Source organism: Prunus dulcis, chromosome 4 (genome assembly GCF_902201215.1).
Source record: "Prunus dulcis chromosome 4, ALMONDv2, whole genome shotgun sequence".
In the NCBI taxonomy this organism is placed as follows: domain Eukaryota; kingdom Viridiplantae; phylum Streptophyta; class Magnoliopsida; order Rosales; family Rosaceae; genus Prunus; species Prunus dulcis.
In genome coordinates this window covers 3,030,203-3,045,505 of record NC_047653.1, presented here as the reverse complement: position 1 = coordinate 3,045,505, position 15,303 = coordinate 3,030,203, and the positions used below count along the sequence as shown (strand labels likewise).

The window sequence follows — 15,303 nt, the reverse complement described above, 5'->3', positions numbered from 1 at the left end:
ACCACGGAAGGAACCCTCGGACCATCCTGGGAAGGACCATATGAAGTCATCGGTATCCTTCGCTCGGGAACTTATCGACTAAGAGGCACCAACGGCAAGGCTCTCGGCCATCCTTGGAACATAGAACATCTCAAGTACTACTACAAGTGACCTAGCCTACGGCAGGTTGGAACTGTAATTACTCGATGTATTTGTTCTACTAGAATTAATAGAAAGCCCTCGGCACTATTACTTTAGCCTCTCTTTAATCCATATTTGCCCACGGCAGCTAAAATGTTAACATCCTACGGCGCTCTACATTAGCCTACGGCAATTGGCGATCGTTAATGTTTTTTACCCTACAGATCCCTTCGGGACTTGGTCAAAATTTTTAAACTTAACAGCGTCCTTATTAGCCTACGGCAATTAGCAGTTATAGCTTGTGAAAGTCGATGACTAGCGATCTATCGGCGATTAGCCCACGGCAATTAGCAATCATAACGCACTCACATGGGTTAAAATTTGAGAATTGGACAATTAAAGGTTGAACTCTGGATCATAACACAAACTTAAATTAAAAGATGCCCTCGGCATCAATGTGTTCGAAATGAAAATTAAAAATAAAAATACAAAGATGAATGTAAAGAAAAACGCCCTCAGGCGGCGGCTTCGTCCCCGGCAGCGGCCTCAGCAGACCCAGGCCCTTCGGCAGCATCCTCCCCCTCGTAATCCTCGATCATATCTTCGGTCATTCCTTCGGGAAGGGGAGGGGGATCGGCAGCGAAGTTGAGGTTCAGCTTCTGACCAGGGTTGTACCGCTTGAATCGGTACAACATGTCCGCCATCTCAGAGCCCACCTCCTTATCCAGAAGGACAGCGAACTCCTCTGATGATCGGTACCCTTGGATAGCCGACCGAACGGCAGCCTCGATCTCCGCCGCCTTGGTACGCTCACTCTCCTCCAGAGCGTCCTGGACCGCTTCCGAAGCAGCCTCAGCGTCCCGCGCCGCCGTCCGCTGCCTCCAAGGCCAGCCGTGTCTCCTCAGCCTTGGCCTCTGCAGCAAAAGCTCGCCGCTCGGCAGCCTCTTTGTCCTTCAGCAGATCGGCCGCCTTGGTCCTGCCGTCTTCATAGGCCTTTTTAGCCCGTTCGGCAGCATTAATGGCCCGCTTAACGCAGAGCCACATCTCCATGGACGCCTGCACAACTAGCAAATTCAGAGAGAAGCCCCACTTCGAAAAATGGATTGACAATAGAAGAAAAGAGTTCTTACCGACGCCTGAAGACGGAAGGCCCGCCCGGCCTGTTCCCGAAGAAGCTTCTTCGGCAATTCGTCAACCTCCGGCAGCTCCATCTGAGAGCCGAGGATCATATGATTGACGAATTGCACCGTCTTCGAGGGGCAGGCGATGGTGACGGCCTCGGTAGGACCGTCCTCGTCCTCCGCCGCGAAGACAGCCCTCGTGGTTTCCGAAGGACGGCTCCTCTTGGAGGCTGGCGAAGCTTCCAGGTCTACCGTGATCGGCCGCTTCCCGGCTGCTTTTGAGGCAGTGGCTTCGGCATCTGGTTGCCTCGGTGCAATGGCACCGGCAGTTGGCCATGCCACTGGTTCAGCACCCAGCTGCCGAAGACGCTCGGCAAGAGTTACGTCCTCGGGATCTGTGGACGGCCGAACGGAAGGCGCCTCGGGCTGTTTCCTTTGTTTCTTGCCCTGCAGACCCATCATGAGCCGCCTCTTGGACGACTCACTCATTTTCTTGGCTTCGGCAGCCTTCCTTGCGTCAGTCACTGATCAAAAATACTCGGTCAGTCGGCATGCAAAATAAATCGATCAAGAAAAAAAGAGAAATGCACAGGTACTTACTCTCGGCAGGGCTGACGAGGCCGGCTCTGATGAGATTGCTGGTAAAAAGGAATCGCGGGTAAACTCGCTCGGCAGCAGGAACCCTCAGCCTGACTCTGTCGAGCTGCCGAATTTCGCTTTCCTTGGGGCTCGGTTGCTTTAGTTTACCTGCCGAAAGAAGAATGAGTTGCAAAACATAGAATAACAAGTACAATGGTTCTACCGACTGGTAACATAACTACCTACCGGCAATCTGGAACGCCGTAGGCACCGGAAACAGCGGGGACACTCCCGACGGCGATTCCCAATCACCCGAGAGTACCACCCGCCGATTCCTCCACGATTTTTGGGAAGTCGGCACGGCGCTGATGAAGTGCCCCCGCTCGGAAGCCTTCAGGCAGTTCGCCTGAACCCAACCGCCGTGATCGGCACTCTTGGACTTCGTGACGCTGTATAGGTACGAGAATTGCTCGTAGGAGGGCTCCCCCTCCCCGGCAATCCCGAACGCAGCTATCACCCCCATTAAGGCCACCCAAAAGTTGGGATTATACTGGCCTGGGGCATACCCGATCTGGGCTAGGATCTTCTGAACGGCAGCCTGACACCCTGCGCCAACATATCGGTGAAGAAGACGACTCCACCATCTCCCGGGTCGCTGAGGGATTCGGTAGGGCTCGGAATTCTCATTTTTACCGAATCCGGGATGAGGTACTCCGCCCTAATCTTCTCGAGCTCCCGTTCGGTAAGTTTGTTGGGCTCCAAATAGTCGACCCCGAACAGGGTCTTCTTCGGTACGCCCACCGGTATCCTTGACCGCTCTCGATGGACGATCGTAACCCTCGGCCGGGACGGACCGGCGACGACATCGTCGCGACCAGAGGTAGAGGCCTCCAGCTGAGGATCGGAGGTACCGAATCGGGTACCATCTTTGTAGACCGCGACCAAGGGAAGCGGTTGCCCCGTCATCAGACCCTTGCCGATGCCGTGGGTAGGAACGGAGACAATCTCCTCACCGATAACTTCCACATCGGTGTCCTCTCTACTCTCGGCCCCGAGGCTCGCAGCCCCGCTGGATGTGTCCCAGCCCGATGATAACTCCTCATCGAAAGCATTGGGCTCACTGCCGAAGGAAGACTCGCTATCGGACATCTACAAAACAAGAAAAAGGAAAAGGATGGCTAAGGCTCTGAAATGAACTACCCTACCGATGTCTACGCCACTACCTATAGTTCACTAGACTACCGAAAGAGGGCCCCTATAGACGATCGGCTAAGCCTACACTACGAAAGCACGCGGGTATATAAAGAAAAAATTATTATGGTACCGAACGGTAACTTACCTTTGCTATTGTTGAGACTTTGATTGCCGTTAATACTCTTCGGTAATCGCCTTAATTGCCGATAACACCTTCGAAAATCGCCTTGGTTGCCGTTCACAATCTTCTGAAATCGCCTACGCAGAGCTCTCGCGTCACTCTCAAATGCAAAGTGAACTCTTATGTCCGGAGCGATCTCTATTTATAGGGAGAGGGCTGCAACGGTACGCCTCGGGAAACCAAACGGCTCATAATTACAGCCGTCAGACGTCGCTTCATTGGCCACGTGTCGCCCGGTGGATGGTGATGTCAGCTGCACGCCTGGTACAGAAGACGAAGCGTCTTTTCACGCCGGGTGCAGAAGGCGAAGCGTCTCCACGCGCCAGGCACGGGAAACGAAGCGTCCCTGCCTTCACCCCTCTCAGCATCGGCGACCCTTCAGATCTCAGGGGAACCTTCCACAAATAAACTTGCCGAACGGCAGGGCATCTATGAACCCTCAGGATGGAACCAAATTCCCTTCCGAAGAACCTTCGGAAGAGAACTTGGGGGACTACTGTTTATACCGTATATTAACGACCAATGACCACCTGACACGTGGACGGAAACGACAACTTGACATCACAGGCCCTTCGGCATGTCCCCTACCGAATCCTACACTTCCTGACACTTTTGACCTAGGACACGCGTCATGCTCTAGACCAGCTCCCACAGTCCCACATCGGAAATATGAACATAATGCACGCCTCCCCAGGCCTATATAAGGAGACCCCTATTCCCAAAAGAAGGGGACAGAAAAAATCAACGGTACGCTATCGCTTGATCTGTAGTCTAATCTTTACTAAATCCGTACTTACTTAAGCATCGGAGAGCCTTCGGCCGGTACCGCACCGGTACCCCAAGGTCTTACCGAACGTTCCCTTTTTGCAGGAACTTGATCTTCTGAAGACTAACTCCCTTCCGAAGACACAATATCACTAAGTTGGGCGAACCACGTGTCAAACCACTTTTTCGCATCAACAACATTGATGATTGAATAAATATACAAGATAATGGTCTGTATATGTTAACAGTAATTTCTTAGTATGTAGGTTTTGGAATTAATGATGGAACTTTGTTTCTTGAATTTTTAGGCAATACATTAGTGCACTCGAACTACTAAATAGATCGGTACTGGTCCTTGCTTCTTCTTTTATTTTATTTTAAAGAATCTAAAACACAGGCTGGCTAGCCACATGAGAATTTGCAAAGATGTTGATATGTGAGTTACCATCATATATATATATATGGCCAACAAGGTCCCTGGTGTAAACCACATAGCGTGTATATTGTTGATGCCTATCTATGCCCGCAGACCTTGTCATATCCTGCTCACTTGGCTATTTAGACTATATTGGTTTATGCCTATCTATGCCTGTTAGCTTAATTGCTTAAAGTGAGTTTGATGCACTTTTTCTTTTTACAAAATAGAGTGATATGTAAGTATGTGTGTGCATCTTATATGCTAGCTAGGTATGACAAACTCTATATGGGAATTAATCGAGTTCTAATGGCCTAATATTGAAAATTTGTTTCATTTCATCACAGTGAAGCAGAAAAAATGAGTCAATCTGACTGAACCTTTTATTGGTTTTTTTCAATATGCAGGTTCCTTTCCACGTATATCCAAAGATATTCCTTCGCTGTGAAGAACAAAGATGCTCGTTATCTTCTATATATATATATGAGATTTTGAGCTTGCTTCTTCACATCTAGTGATCATTAATCAGTTAATTAAAGCCATTTTCCCATAGCTTTCTTCTGTTTACTAATAACAATGGCTTTTACACTTGAATGGAAACTCATGATTTCCATGTTCATAGTGGTTTCGGGGACTTGGGAATCAAAAGCCGCATCCACCACGTTGGATGAAGCTTCAATGGCGATGAAACATGAGCTATGGATGGCTAAGTATGCCCGCATTTACGTAGACAATGCAGAAAAGGAAAGGCGTTTCAAGATATTCAAGGAAAATGTGGAATTCATCGAAAAGTTTAACACCGAAGCGAATCACACTTACAAGTTAGGCCTCAACGAATTCTCAGACCCCACAGATGAAGAATTCACCATGTTTCATACTGGATACAAACCCACAAGCTTATTCAAAAATAGTTCTTTCCAGTACGAAAACCTGACTGATGTTCCACCTAGCATTGACTGGAGGAACAAAGGAGCTGTCACCCCCGTAAAATTCCAAGGTGCACGTGGTACGATGAGCACCAAAACTCAAACCTCCCTAACAAAACTAATTAGTTATATAACATGCACATGAATATTATGTGTGATCATCTATATATAGGAAGTTGCTGGGCATTTACAGCAGTGGCAGATGTGGAGGGAACTACACAAACAAAAACGGGTAGCTTGATCTCACTGTCAGAGCAACAACTAGTGGACTGTTCCAAAAATGGCGTTAACCAAGGTTGCAAAAGCTGGTAACGTGCTCGATGCCTTCAATTACATAAAAACAAATGGTATCACCAGTGAAAAAAGTTACCAATACATATAGGAAAGAATGAAACGTGTGACATTGAAAAGAAAAAGAACACGCTGCCCGTATCGGTGGCTACGAATCTGTGCCATCAAACAGCCGGGAGGCATTGCAGAAGGCTGTTTCGATGCAACCAGTCACAGCTAGTGTTGAAGGCCGAGGAATGGCATTCCGACATTACTCCAGTGGAGTCTTTTCTGGAGGTTGTGGGATGTAACTTGACCATGGTGTTACAGTCGTTGGCTTCGGCGAAAATGAATACGGCATTGAGTATTGGTTGGTGAAGAATTCATGGGGACGGAACTGGGGTGGCTACATTGAGAATTTGCAAAAATATTGGTTTTCCAGAAGGTCTTTGTGGCATTGCCATGTATGCTGCCTATCCAGTTGTATAACCCTCCCTTGGCATGTGGCTGTATATGTATTGAGCAGCTTGAGTAATGCATTGTAATCTAAACTTGGTAGTGGTATAATAAAGCTGCTGTTTTTCCATATTCAGTTCCAAAATTGAGTAGTGTTGTACAAAGCACACTAAGATTTTGTGCCTACATCCTCTTTGATGATCACCTCGAGAAATTTAACTAATAATAAGATTTTTTTGGTGCGCATACATTTTTGCATTAACAACACAAAAAGTAATGGGTTAATTTAATATTGTTTCGTATAATTGAAACTCAAGAACTAATAATATGGTCAGTACTTGTAGACGGCCTTGTTTATTTTGAGCCTTACAACTCTCACTTAATTTTATTTGAAAAATTCTTTTGTAGAAAGTATATAGAATATTTGTTTAGGAAGCACTTCTGATGATAAATATTTTTATTATAAGCATATGTAAATTTTAGTAAAAATTCAAGTGCTTTATCTTTATGGTTGAAAAAAGTAATTGGAACTACTTTTATAGGCCATTAGCACTTTAAAAGCAGTTCCAAACTGGCCATGCTTAGCCAATTATAAATTATGATTTGCTTTAATTATACGAGAAATTACACAATAGTACAAATATACCACGTCAGTTTATAGTTCTTCCACTTAAATATTGTCATGTGTTCATTTTTAAAATTAAATGATTTACTTTTTTACAGCTGGGCTTCTCAATTTTTATATTTTGAAATAGAATTAGAAAAATAAAAGACTTGATAATAAATTTATATATTCGACCTAAAAAAAATTAATAAAAAAAGAGTATTGCCCCAACAGCAGCACCACCTCCATAGACATCGGGTGAATGATGATTTGCGCCAATTATTCCTCCAATTATGCCAGCCAAGCTACCCAAAATCTCATTACGCACTAACTATGATGCATTACAGGATCGACAACAACGACCTCAAGAGTCCATCGGTCTCGCTTAGTGGAAAAGTATGACAAATCAAGCCTCTTTTTTCTCTCTTCTTTTTGGCAGACATCAAAAGTTTACTTAACCACAAATATACAGACAACATAATCCCTTTTTAAGTCTATATACCGTTTGGAAATTGGAATGAAAGCAACGTTGGAAGCTTTCCTGCCCCACTGCTAGCCTTGCAAACCTGAGTTACACGGCATCCTTACTTGAACACCAAATTCACGTCAAGGATTGGATTATTCTGGCTCGATTTTCAAAATTTTATGATGACCAACATCAATCCACAATTCCATATGAGCACGGTAGAGAATTAAGGATATTGCAGACTGCTGGGAAAGACTTGAGAGAGTTTCAGTCATGTCGCAAATTAAGGCTGAAACTCCTCCAGCAATTGGTATTGTGTTAGGATCGGTTAGTAGTACCAGAATGGGAATTCACAAACTCAACCAACAATAAATAATATAATTAATTAGTAAATTTAGCTTAACCCCTCCAAAGTCAATTTTTCTCAACTAGAATCCATTTCTTTATTTTTTTTAATAGGTACATTATTTATTGGATATGTAATTTAGGGTAGGACAAATCTATCTTAGAATGGGGATTTCTCACACACACACACACAATCAAGATGTCTTGAGGATTCAAACCTGAGACGTCCGCTTGTCTACAAGTGAAGGCCATTTCCCACTAAGTTAGACACGTTGGCTTAAATTTGAGTTTTAAGAGCATCTCCAAGAGAAATGTCAAATAAAAACATCAAATTTGTATTTGACAGCCTATGTGGCAATTTAACATTATGGACAACTTCTTATTCCGCCCAAACTGTTAAACAAAATTATTATTTTATTAAAGAATAAATGAAAAACAATGAAAATATGGTAAGAGAAAAGCATATGGAAGCTTGAAAACGTCACTTTTATACAAAACAGGCGGGGCCCATTCATTAAAAAACTCTCGATAATTGAAATAACGCCTTTGTTTCTTGTTGTCAAAATTGCCGCCGGTTCACAAGACGTTATTTACACGTCGGATATAGCACTTTCGGGTGGATATGAGTCAGCCACCTTTTCTAGCAGATTAGCACTCCACCTGACTTTTGACTGCTCGAGTGGAGATGCTCTAAAAGCATCCACAATGGGGGGTGTATAATTAGATGTATGTTAAATATACACCTATTGTGATCGGAATCACCCGCAGGTTGTAAATGAATGTATAATTACATCACCACTATGAGATGTAAATTTAGATGCAATTGTACATCTTTTTTATATATCTCTTACAGGTGGAACCCGCGGCTACAGTAATTGCTGAAAAAAAATCACATGCGGGGCAATTTTTTGGTTTTCATGTTCCCCCAATGGCTAGATTGCAACAGCCAATGGCTTGAATTTTCAAAAAGTTATTTTCACAATAATTTTCAAAAAATTATTTTCTCCGAATTTAAATATTTTTAAGTCTATTTGTTTGAAAAATAAAATTAATTTAATACAAAAAAATTTTAATTTTATAAGGTAAACACAAAATATAAATTTAACACAAAAACGAATTAAGACAAACAAATCAATTATACATTTTTAAATTTACATCGTTTTTCATTAGAGCAAAAAACATATTTATACCCCTCAAAATTATAAAGGAGATGTAAAAGTGACTTTACACTCCCAAAAATATACCCCCATGAATGCTCTAAGTAAATGTTTAAAAGTATGTGGGTTTATATCTAGAATATAATAGTTGTAAGGGTCAACATTGAACACAGTGTTCACATGCAAAAGAAAACAAAACAATATCAACTTAACAGTATCCGGCTACGTACGTGCCTGGAAATTTCGCTGCCTTCCCAATTCGTCTAATAACATGAACAATGTGTTCACATGCAAACACGCTGATCATCTTCTATATAAACCCACGTTAGTATGCCTTGCTTCTTCACAGCTAGCTAAGCTTTCCAATATCACTACTTAAAACCTAAGCCAATATTACCTTGCGAACAATGGCTTTTGAGAAAAACCTTGAGGTCATTGCCATATTCATCGTCTTGGGGACTTTGGCATCTCAAGCCACATCCCGCACACTGTCCGAAGCTTCCTTTGCTGCAAAACATGATCAATGGATGACAAAGTTTGGCCGTGTTTATGAGGGCAATGCGGAGAAGGAAAGGCGTTTCGCCATATTCAAGAAGAACGTGCAGTTTGTGGAGAAGTTCAACACTGAAGGGAACAAGACTTACAAGTTAGGACTGAATGAACATTCTGATTTGAGCGATGAAGAATTCCTCCGGCAGCGTACTGGATACAAAAGGGCCACTGAATTCACCTCATCCCCAAACATGTCTTTCAGGTACGAAGACCTCAGCCCGACTGATGTTCTGCCTAGCATCGACTGGAGGGAGAAAGGAGCTGTCACCCCCATAAAGGATCAAGGAACCTGTGGTAAGAGATCCACCTTCCTTACATTAATTACCTTCTTAACTCATCCATATTCTTTACTAAGTATTGATGTTTTTGTTTTTGTATTATATGTAGGCTGTTGCTGGGCATTTTCTGTAGTGGCAGCAGTGGAAGGGATTAACCAAATCAAAACTGGGAATCTGATCTCACTGTCCGAGCAACAACTTCTGGACTGTACCAGTGGCAACTACGGCTGCGATGGTGGTTCCTTGCCTACTACATTTGAATACATCAAACAAAGCGGAGGAATTGCCAGAGAAGAAAACTACCCGTACGAGGCTGAACAGGGAACATGTAACGCTAATCAGCCTGCTGTCCAGATCACTGGTTATGAACAGGTGCCTGCCAATAGTGAAGAAGACCTACTCAAGGCTGTGTCCATGCAGCCAGTCTCAATAGCCATCGATGCTTCCGGGGAGGAGTTTAAGCATTACCAAAGTGGGGTCTTCTCGAACACAGATTGTGGGACGACACTGGACCATGCTGTTACCGTCGTTGGGTACGGGACGACTGAGGACGGCACTAAGTATTGGTTACTCAAGAATCAATGGGGTGAGAGCTGGGGTGAAAATGGCTATATGAAAATTCTTAGGGATGCTGGTCCCCCAGAAGGTCTCTGTGGCCTTGCTCGGGACGCTTACTATCCGACTGCATAATCTATATATATTTATATAGGCTATAGAATCCATATCTAAGTGAGTGTATTATCATTAATGATTGGCTGTGAAAGTGCCTGTATCGGCTAAGGCAGGAGCTAGCAAATATATCCAACTATATCATGAATATAATAAAATTTTGAATTAATATCCCATGTACAAGATATATTCTAAACAGCAAATAATATTATAAGGAAATGGCATTAATTAATACATGCAATTAGTCGCCAGGTTTCTCTGGAGCCCTTGTAAGAACACTACTGCATAAATTGGTGTTCAAAAGTTGGTGTATAATGTAATAAGTCCACTCCAAATATTTATAAATTCATCAAACATCAGTCATGAAATTGCCTGTATCGGCTTAATACATGCAATTAGTCGTCAGGTTTCTCTGGAGCCCTTGTTAAAAGTGTGTTTTTGTATCTTTTTACGTATGTAGTGCATTAATTACATCGATATGATACCGTACGTAATATGTAATGCGATAAATAAAACACTACTGCATAAGTTGGTATTCAAAATTTGGTGTATAATGTAATAAGTCCACCCCAAATATTTATAAATTCATCAAACATCAGTCATGATACTAGTTCAATCTAATTGAAATCCTTCAATTCATTCCGCCAAACTGCTCAAAGTCTTATTATGCATAAATTACGATGGATTACAGGACCGACGACCTCAAAACCGAATAGGAAAAAATAACAAATCAAGTCTCTTTTTTCTCTGGTTTTTTCCCTTTTGGCAGGGCAGGCATCAAAAATTTCTCAACCACAAACACACACATCATCATCCCTTTAGAGTCTACCATTTGCAATAAAAGGAACGTTGGAAGCTTGCATTGCTGCAAATCTGAGTTAGACAGCAACTGCAACGATTTAGCATTCTTGAACATCAAATTCACATCAAGGACTGGATTGTGCTAGCTCGATGTGAAAGTTTGATGACCAAATTAATCCACAATTCTAGACGAACACGGTAGCGAATTAAGGATTGGGGACTGGAAAATTTTAGGTAGATTTTTTATTCACATCTCAAAAATTAAGGCTGAAACTCCTCCGGAAAATAGTATGCAGGAGTACTGATTACATGAAGAGGTGGCCCATTAATTAATGAAGATGACAATAATTAAAGCTTGGCTGCATGCATACTGAACCCCACCTGGATTTGGAGTTCTTCGCATACAAATTCTTAGGACTTGGCTGCATGCTTAAGTTGGACTTCTTAATTTTCCACAAGACAACATATCAACTTCTAGAAGGAACGTGCCTGGAATTTAGTTCCCTTCCCAATTCGGCCACTTATATCATCACTGTGTGCAGTGCACATGCAAACATATGCTGATCATCTTCTATATAAACCCTAGATACTATTTGCCTGGACAAATATTGTATAATTTTGTTTTATTATTTGCTGTTTGATTTGACTCATCTAAGTCATATTCTAGGTTAAGACTTCTTTGCCCTATCATGCTCACTCGGTTTAGAAGAGTATAGTCGTCCTTAATCATCTCGAATAAGTAGTAGGAGGGACCGGGACTAGGGCCAGGGCCAGACCAGCCAGCAACAAAGTGGAGCCCGGGCGCAAGGTGGGATCCAGCAACCTGGGCTGGCCTGAGCGCCAGCCGAGTGCAACAAAAAAATGAAAAAAAAAACCAAAAAATTACGGAATTTTTTTGCTATAAATACCAACCAATACTCTTCACTTTTAACACCAAATCCTCATACATTTTCTTCTCATTCTACTATTATTCACTTTCTACTTAATATTTTTTTTCACTTTCAAGTTTTATTTTTCTCTATCATATTATGGCTTCTTCTATTGAAACCGGAGAGTGAAAATCTTATCTGAAATTTGAATTTTGAAATTTATCTCAAATTTGAAACAGAAAATCTTATCCGATATGAATAGTATTGACACGTAGGAACCCAAAAATCTTATCCGAAAATATTATCAAAATTAATTATTTAGGTAAAAAAAGTTGTGAAAAAAACAAAAAAATGAATAGTATTTGCCATGGCAAAGAGCAACCGCTGGAAACACATATTGCTTTTTGCAAGGGCAGCCACTATTCACGTAAATAGTAGATGCCCGAGTGCCCCCTTGCCATGGCAAGGGACAAACTGCTGGAAGTGCTCTCATGTCATTATTCAATTTTTTATGACAATTTTTTTGTACGATGATGTTGCTTATGTTGGTAGGTACGTCTTTTTTCTTGTTGAAAATAATTAAGAAAAACAAAGGATAAAGAAGGCTAATATGGAAAAGTATGGCCCGACTGTTCCACCTAGCAATGCACTGAAGATAGTTACCCAGGGGCGGACCTATTAAGGAGCAAGGAGGTGCAGCTGCACCTCCCCTCACCGGAAAAACCATTGCAGGTGCTTCAAATTGCCTCTTTGCTCAACTGATGTACAGATTACCTTATTTTCATTTTCAACATTTAAGTAAATGTCTTTATCCTTTTACTTTTATTTATTTTTATATTACTCTATTTACTTAATTTTACAATGTAAATAAGGAAGTACCCCCCATTTGGATTCAAATAAAAATAGTAGAAAATCAAATTCTCACCAAATCAAATTATGAAAATTTGGTTGTAGTGCAAAATATAATTTAGGCTAAAAATGACAGCTCATTAAGCCAATATATACTTCATACTAAAATCCCATAAAATCAAGTTTTCTTATTTGATGTATAAGGAATAAAAGTCGCAAAAAATTATCTTGAAAAAATGATTATTCCGAAAAACCATTTTTCATACTTCGTCAATATTGCACCACCGCTAAAAAAATTCTGGGTCCGCCAGTGCAATTACCCATACCATAGTCTGGATGGAACTTCTGGTCATGAAGAGAGTTGCCTCCCAATAGCGAAATCGACCTACTCAAGGCTCTGTCCGCACAACCTGCAGTTTCCGTTGCCATTGCCGCCACAGGAGAAGCCTCACAGCATGAGGATGCTCCAGAAGGTGTTTGTGGCCTTGTTCAGAAAGCTTTCCATCAACAAGGCTTTCTGAATTATATGCTTATTGTCATGTAACTATAAAATCTTGTCGACTTCACCTATAGCTGTAGACCGAACCCAAGACTACCAGATTCTCCTTTTTCATATTTATGCAGAAATACTATTATTGGTTGTGAAAATGCCCCATCTTGTACTAGCTAATGTACTCTTGACAAGATCTGCACATAAGTGTGAAGTTTAACAACAAAACAATATGGCATTACAAGCAATCACCAGGTTTTTGGAGCCCCTATTAAGAGTGAGCCTTCCATTTGGGTTCTGATACATTTATTGGCATACCTAAGAATGAATTCAGGCAACAAAATTAACAGGACACAGTGAATATGCAAAATGGGCTCGGACAAACAAAAGCCTTTCTGATTGAAACAATTTCTGATTGAAACAATACAGAAGGGATACCATGTGAAATAAGTTTGAAATTCTGCCAATGTTCACAAGAACCAGCTATTAGACATCATTACATTTCATTTCATTTCATTTACCTGATAAACTGAATACGAAAAAGACACAATCAGGCACGTTTTCCACTGTTGGGATTGGTCTTTGTGCAGAGGATCTTCCGTCCCTTAGCACGTCGGCGCTTCAACATTGCTCTACCACCAGTGGTTCTCATGCGTCTACGGAAGCCATGAGTTCGAGCCAAAGATTTCCGGGACCTATTTCTCTTGGTTAGACACAGAGCAGCCTTCCCAGCCCTCACCACTAAGCCAGAGCCTCTTCTTCTTCCAACCCCAATACTAGAAGTCAAATCCAACCCAAGAGATAAACCTTCAAGTTGAAAAAAATCAATTTTAGATCAAGGCCATTCCTAGGAGGAAAATGACATAGTATTATCATTTATAATCACTACATACAAATGCAATATGGGTATCCTGAGATACCAACAAAGTACTCATATATTCATCTAGAAAAACCTACCAAAACATTTAACCATTCCTTTCTCTAATACACTAAGCTGCATGGCATCTTTTGATTGGCAATTGAAGTACTTATGTTTCTTTACTAAGCAAAACTGCTCCAATTTTAAGCCTATAAGCAAGAAACTTACTTTCATGAAGTTTAGAGTGCCTGACCAAACCAAAAATCAACAAAATTTCAAACAAACAAAGGAATGCCAATGTTTGTCCAAATTCATAAACTAAGAAGACCCATCACAAGTTATGTCACACAAAATCCCAAAATTTGAACTTAAGAGACAAATTTCAACAAAATTTGCATCAACTCACAATCTTGGGCAAAAAGAGAAACCAAGTCATTCAAGCATCAAACTTTGTTACCTGAAAACGAGGAAGGGAAAGAGAGAGAGGATGAAGGGACGAAGGAGCAGTGAAGCAACGAAGAACGAGGAGTGGCAGCGTTGAGAGACACAGAGCTCTTCCTGGTTCTTGACCCAGTGAGGAATGTGAGAGAAGCAGAAGGTGTGAAGGCTTGCTGTATGCCTCTACTTGAAAGGCAAGGTGACAATGACATTGCTGTTATTGAAGCCATTCTTTTGCCGCCGCCTTCTTTTTCTTCTTCTTCTTCGTCTTCAGTTCTTTCTTTCTGTGTTATCCCCAAAGACGAAGATGAGGTTTTTCTGCCTTTTGCCTTATCCAGTGCCCCCGCACAACTGGTTTGGATTGGACCCTTCCAAGTCGACTGGTAACGCTCTGGGCTAGACCGGCCCATTTACTATCAAACATTGGAAAACAGTGCCTTTCCAGGCCCAATTCCTAGGACGAAATATCAACACACATATACATATATATATATATATATAATGACATATCAAAATGGGGATGTAGCTCAAATGGTAGAGCGCTCGCTTTGCATGCGAGAGGTACAGGGTTCGATACCCTGCATCTCCACCTCAACCCTTTTGTATCTTTGCAATTAACAACATTTTTTCTGCTTTTGTTCCTTGACATTTTCAAGTTCGAAGCCCAAGCTAGGCCAAGACCATTCGTGGCCTGCAGAACTTTTCCAACAGCAACTACAAACCGCACTTTGGATGGGGTATTTAATTTATGTCACATATGCACTAGCAGATGCAGTAAAATTTTAATCATATATTGGATCTCAAAACTCCAAAAGTTGAAACTTAAATAGATATTTTTTCTTTTTTTGAGAACAAGCGATAGTGACCTCTTGTTTGCAATTTAAAACACTTTTTCACTG

At 41.7% G+C, this 15,303-nt stretch overlaps 2 protein-coding genes, 1 non-coding gene and 1 pseudogene across 4 annotated transcripts; 3 read left to right on the top strand and 1 right to left on the bottom strand.

Annotated features, from left to right (window-relative positions):
• Positions 1–4,951: 4,951 nt before the first annotated feature.
• On the top strand, positions 4,952–6,116 carry LOC117624207 (annotated as a pseudogene).
• A 2,828-nt stretch (positions 6,117–8,944) lies between these two features.
• LOC117625063 (ervatamin-C-like) lies at positions 8,945–10,274 on the top strand. The gene is made up of 2 exons (XM_034356632.1): positions 8,945–9,445; positions 9,539–10,274. Exons 1-2 carry the CDS (start codon positions 9,007–9,009, stop codon positions 10,117–10,119), a joined length of 1,020 nt encoding a protein of 339 aa, XP_034212523.1. The 5' UTR covers positions 8,945–9,006; the 3' UTR covers positions 10,120–10,274.
• A 2,516-nt stretch (positions 10,275–12,790) lies between these two features.
• Positions 12,791–14,730, bottom strand: LOC117624098 (50S ribosomal protein L34, chloroplastic). Of its 2 annotated transcripts, XM_034355231.1 has the most exons (3): positions 14,424–14,730; positions 13,629–13,914; positions 12,791–13,304 (listed from the first exon to the last, which is right to left on the bottom strand). In XM_034355231.1, the coding sequence occupies exons 1-2, from the start codon at positions 14,632–14,634 to the stop codon at positions 13,658–13,660; spliced, it is 468 nt and encodes a 155-aa protein (XP_034211122.1). In that variant the 5' UTR covers positions 14,635–14,730; the 3' UTR covers positions 12,791–13,304; positions 13,629–13,657. The 2 variants fall into 2 exon arrangements, with proteins under 2 accessions (XP_034211122.1, XP_034211121.1); XM_034355230.1 differs by lacking the exon at positions 12,791–13,304 and having other exon boundaries at positions 13,341–13,914; positions 14,424–14,729.
• Positions 14,731–14,920: 190 nt separating this feature from the next.
• Positions 14,921–14,993, top strand: TRNAA-UGC. Its single transcript has one exon. It is a non-coding gene; the product is annotated as a tRNA-Ala (tRNA).
• Positions 14,994–15,303: the final 310 nt, after the last annotated feature.

Coding starts and splice junctions, on each gene's coding strand:
- LOC117625063 (XM_034356632.1), top strand. CDS start 9,007: ATGGCTTTTGAGAAAAACCTTGAGGTCATTGCCATATTCATCGTCTTG. Junction 9,446..9,538: donor AAAGGATCAAGGAACCTGTG/GTAAGAGATCCA, acceptor TATTATATGTAG/GCTGTTGCTGGGCATTTTCT.
- LOC117624098 (XM_034355231.1), bottom strand. CDS start 14,634: ATGGCTTCAATAACAGCAATGTCATTGTCACCTTGCCTTTCAAGTAGA. Junction 13,915..14,423: donor TTTCCCTTCCTCGTTTTCAG/GTAACAAAGTTT, acceptor TTCAACTTGAAG/GTTTATCTCTTGGGTTGGAT.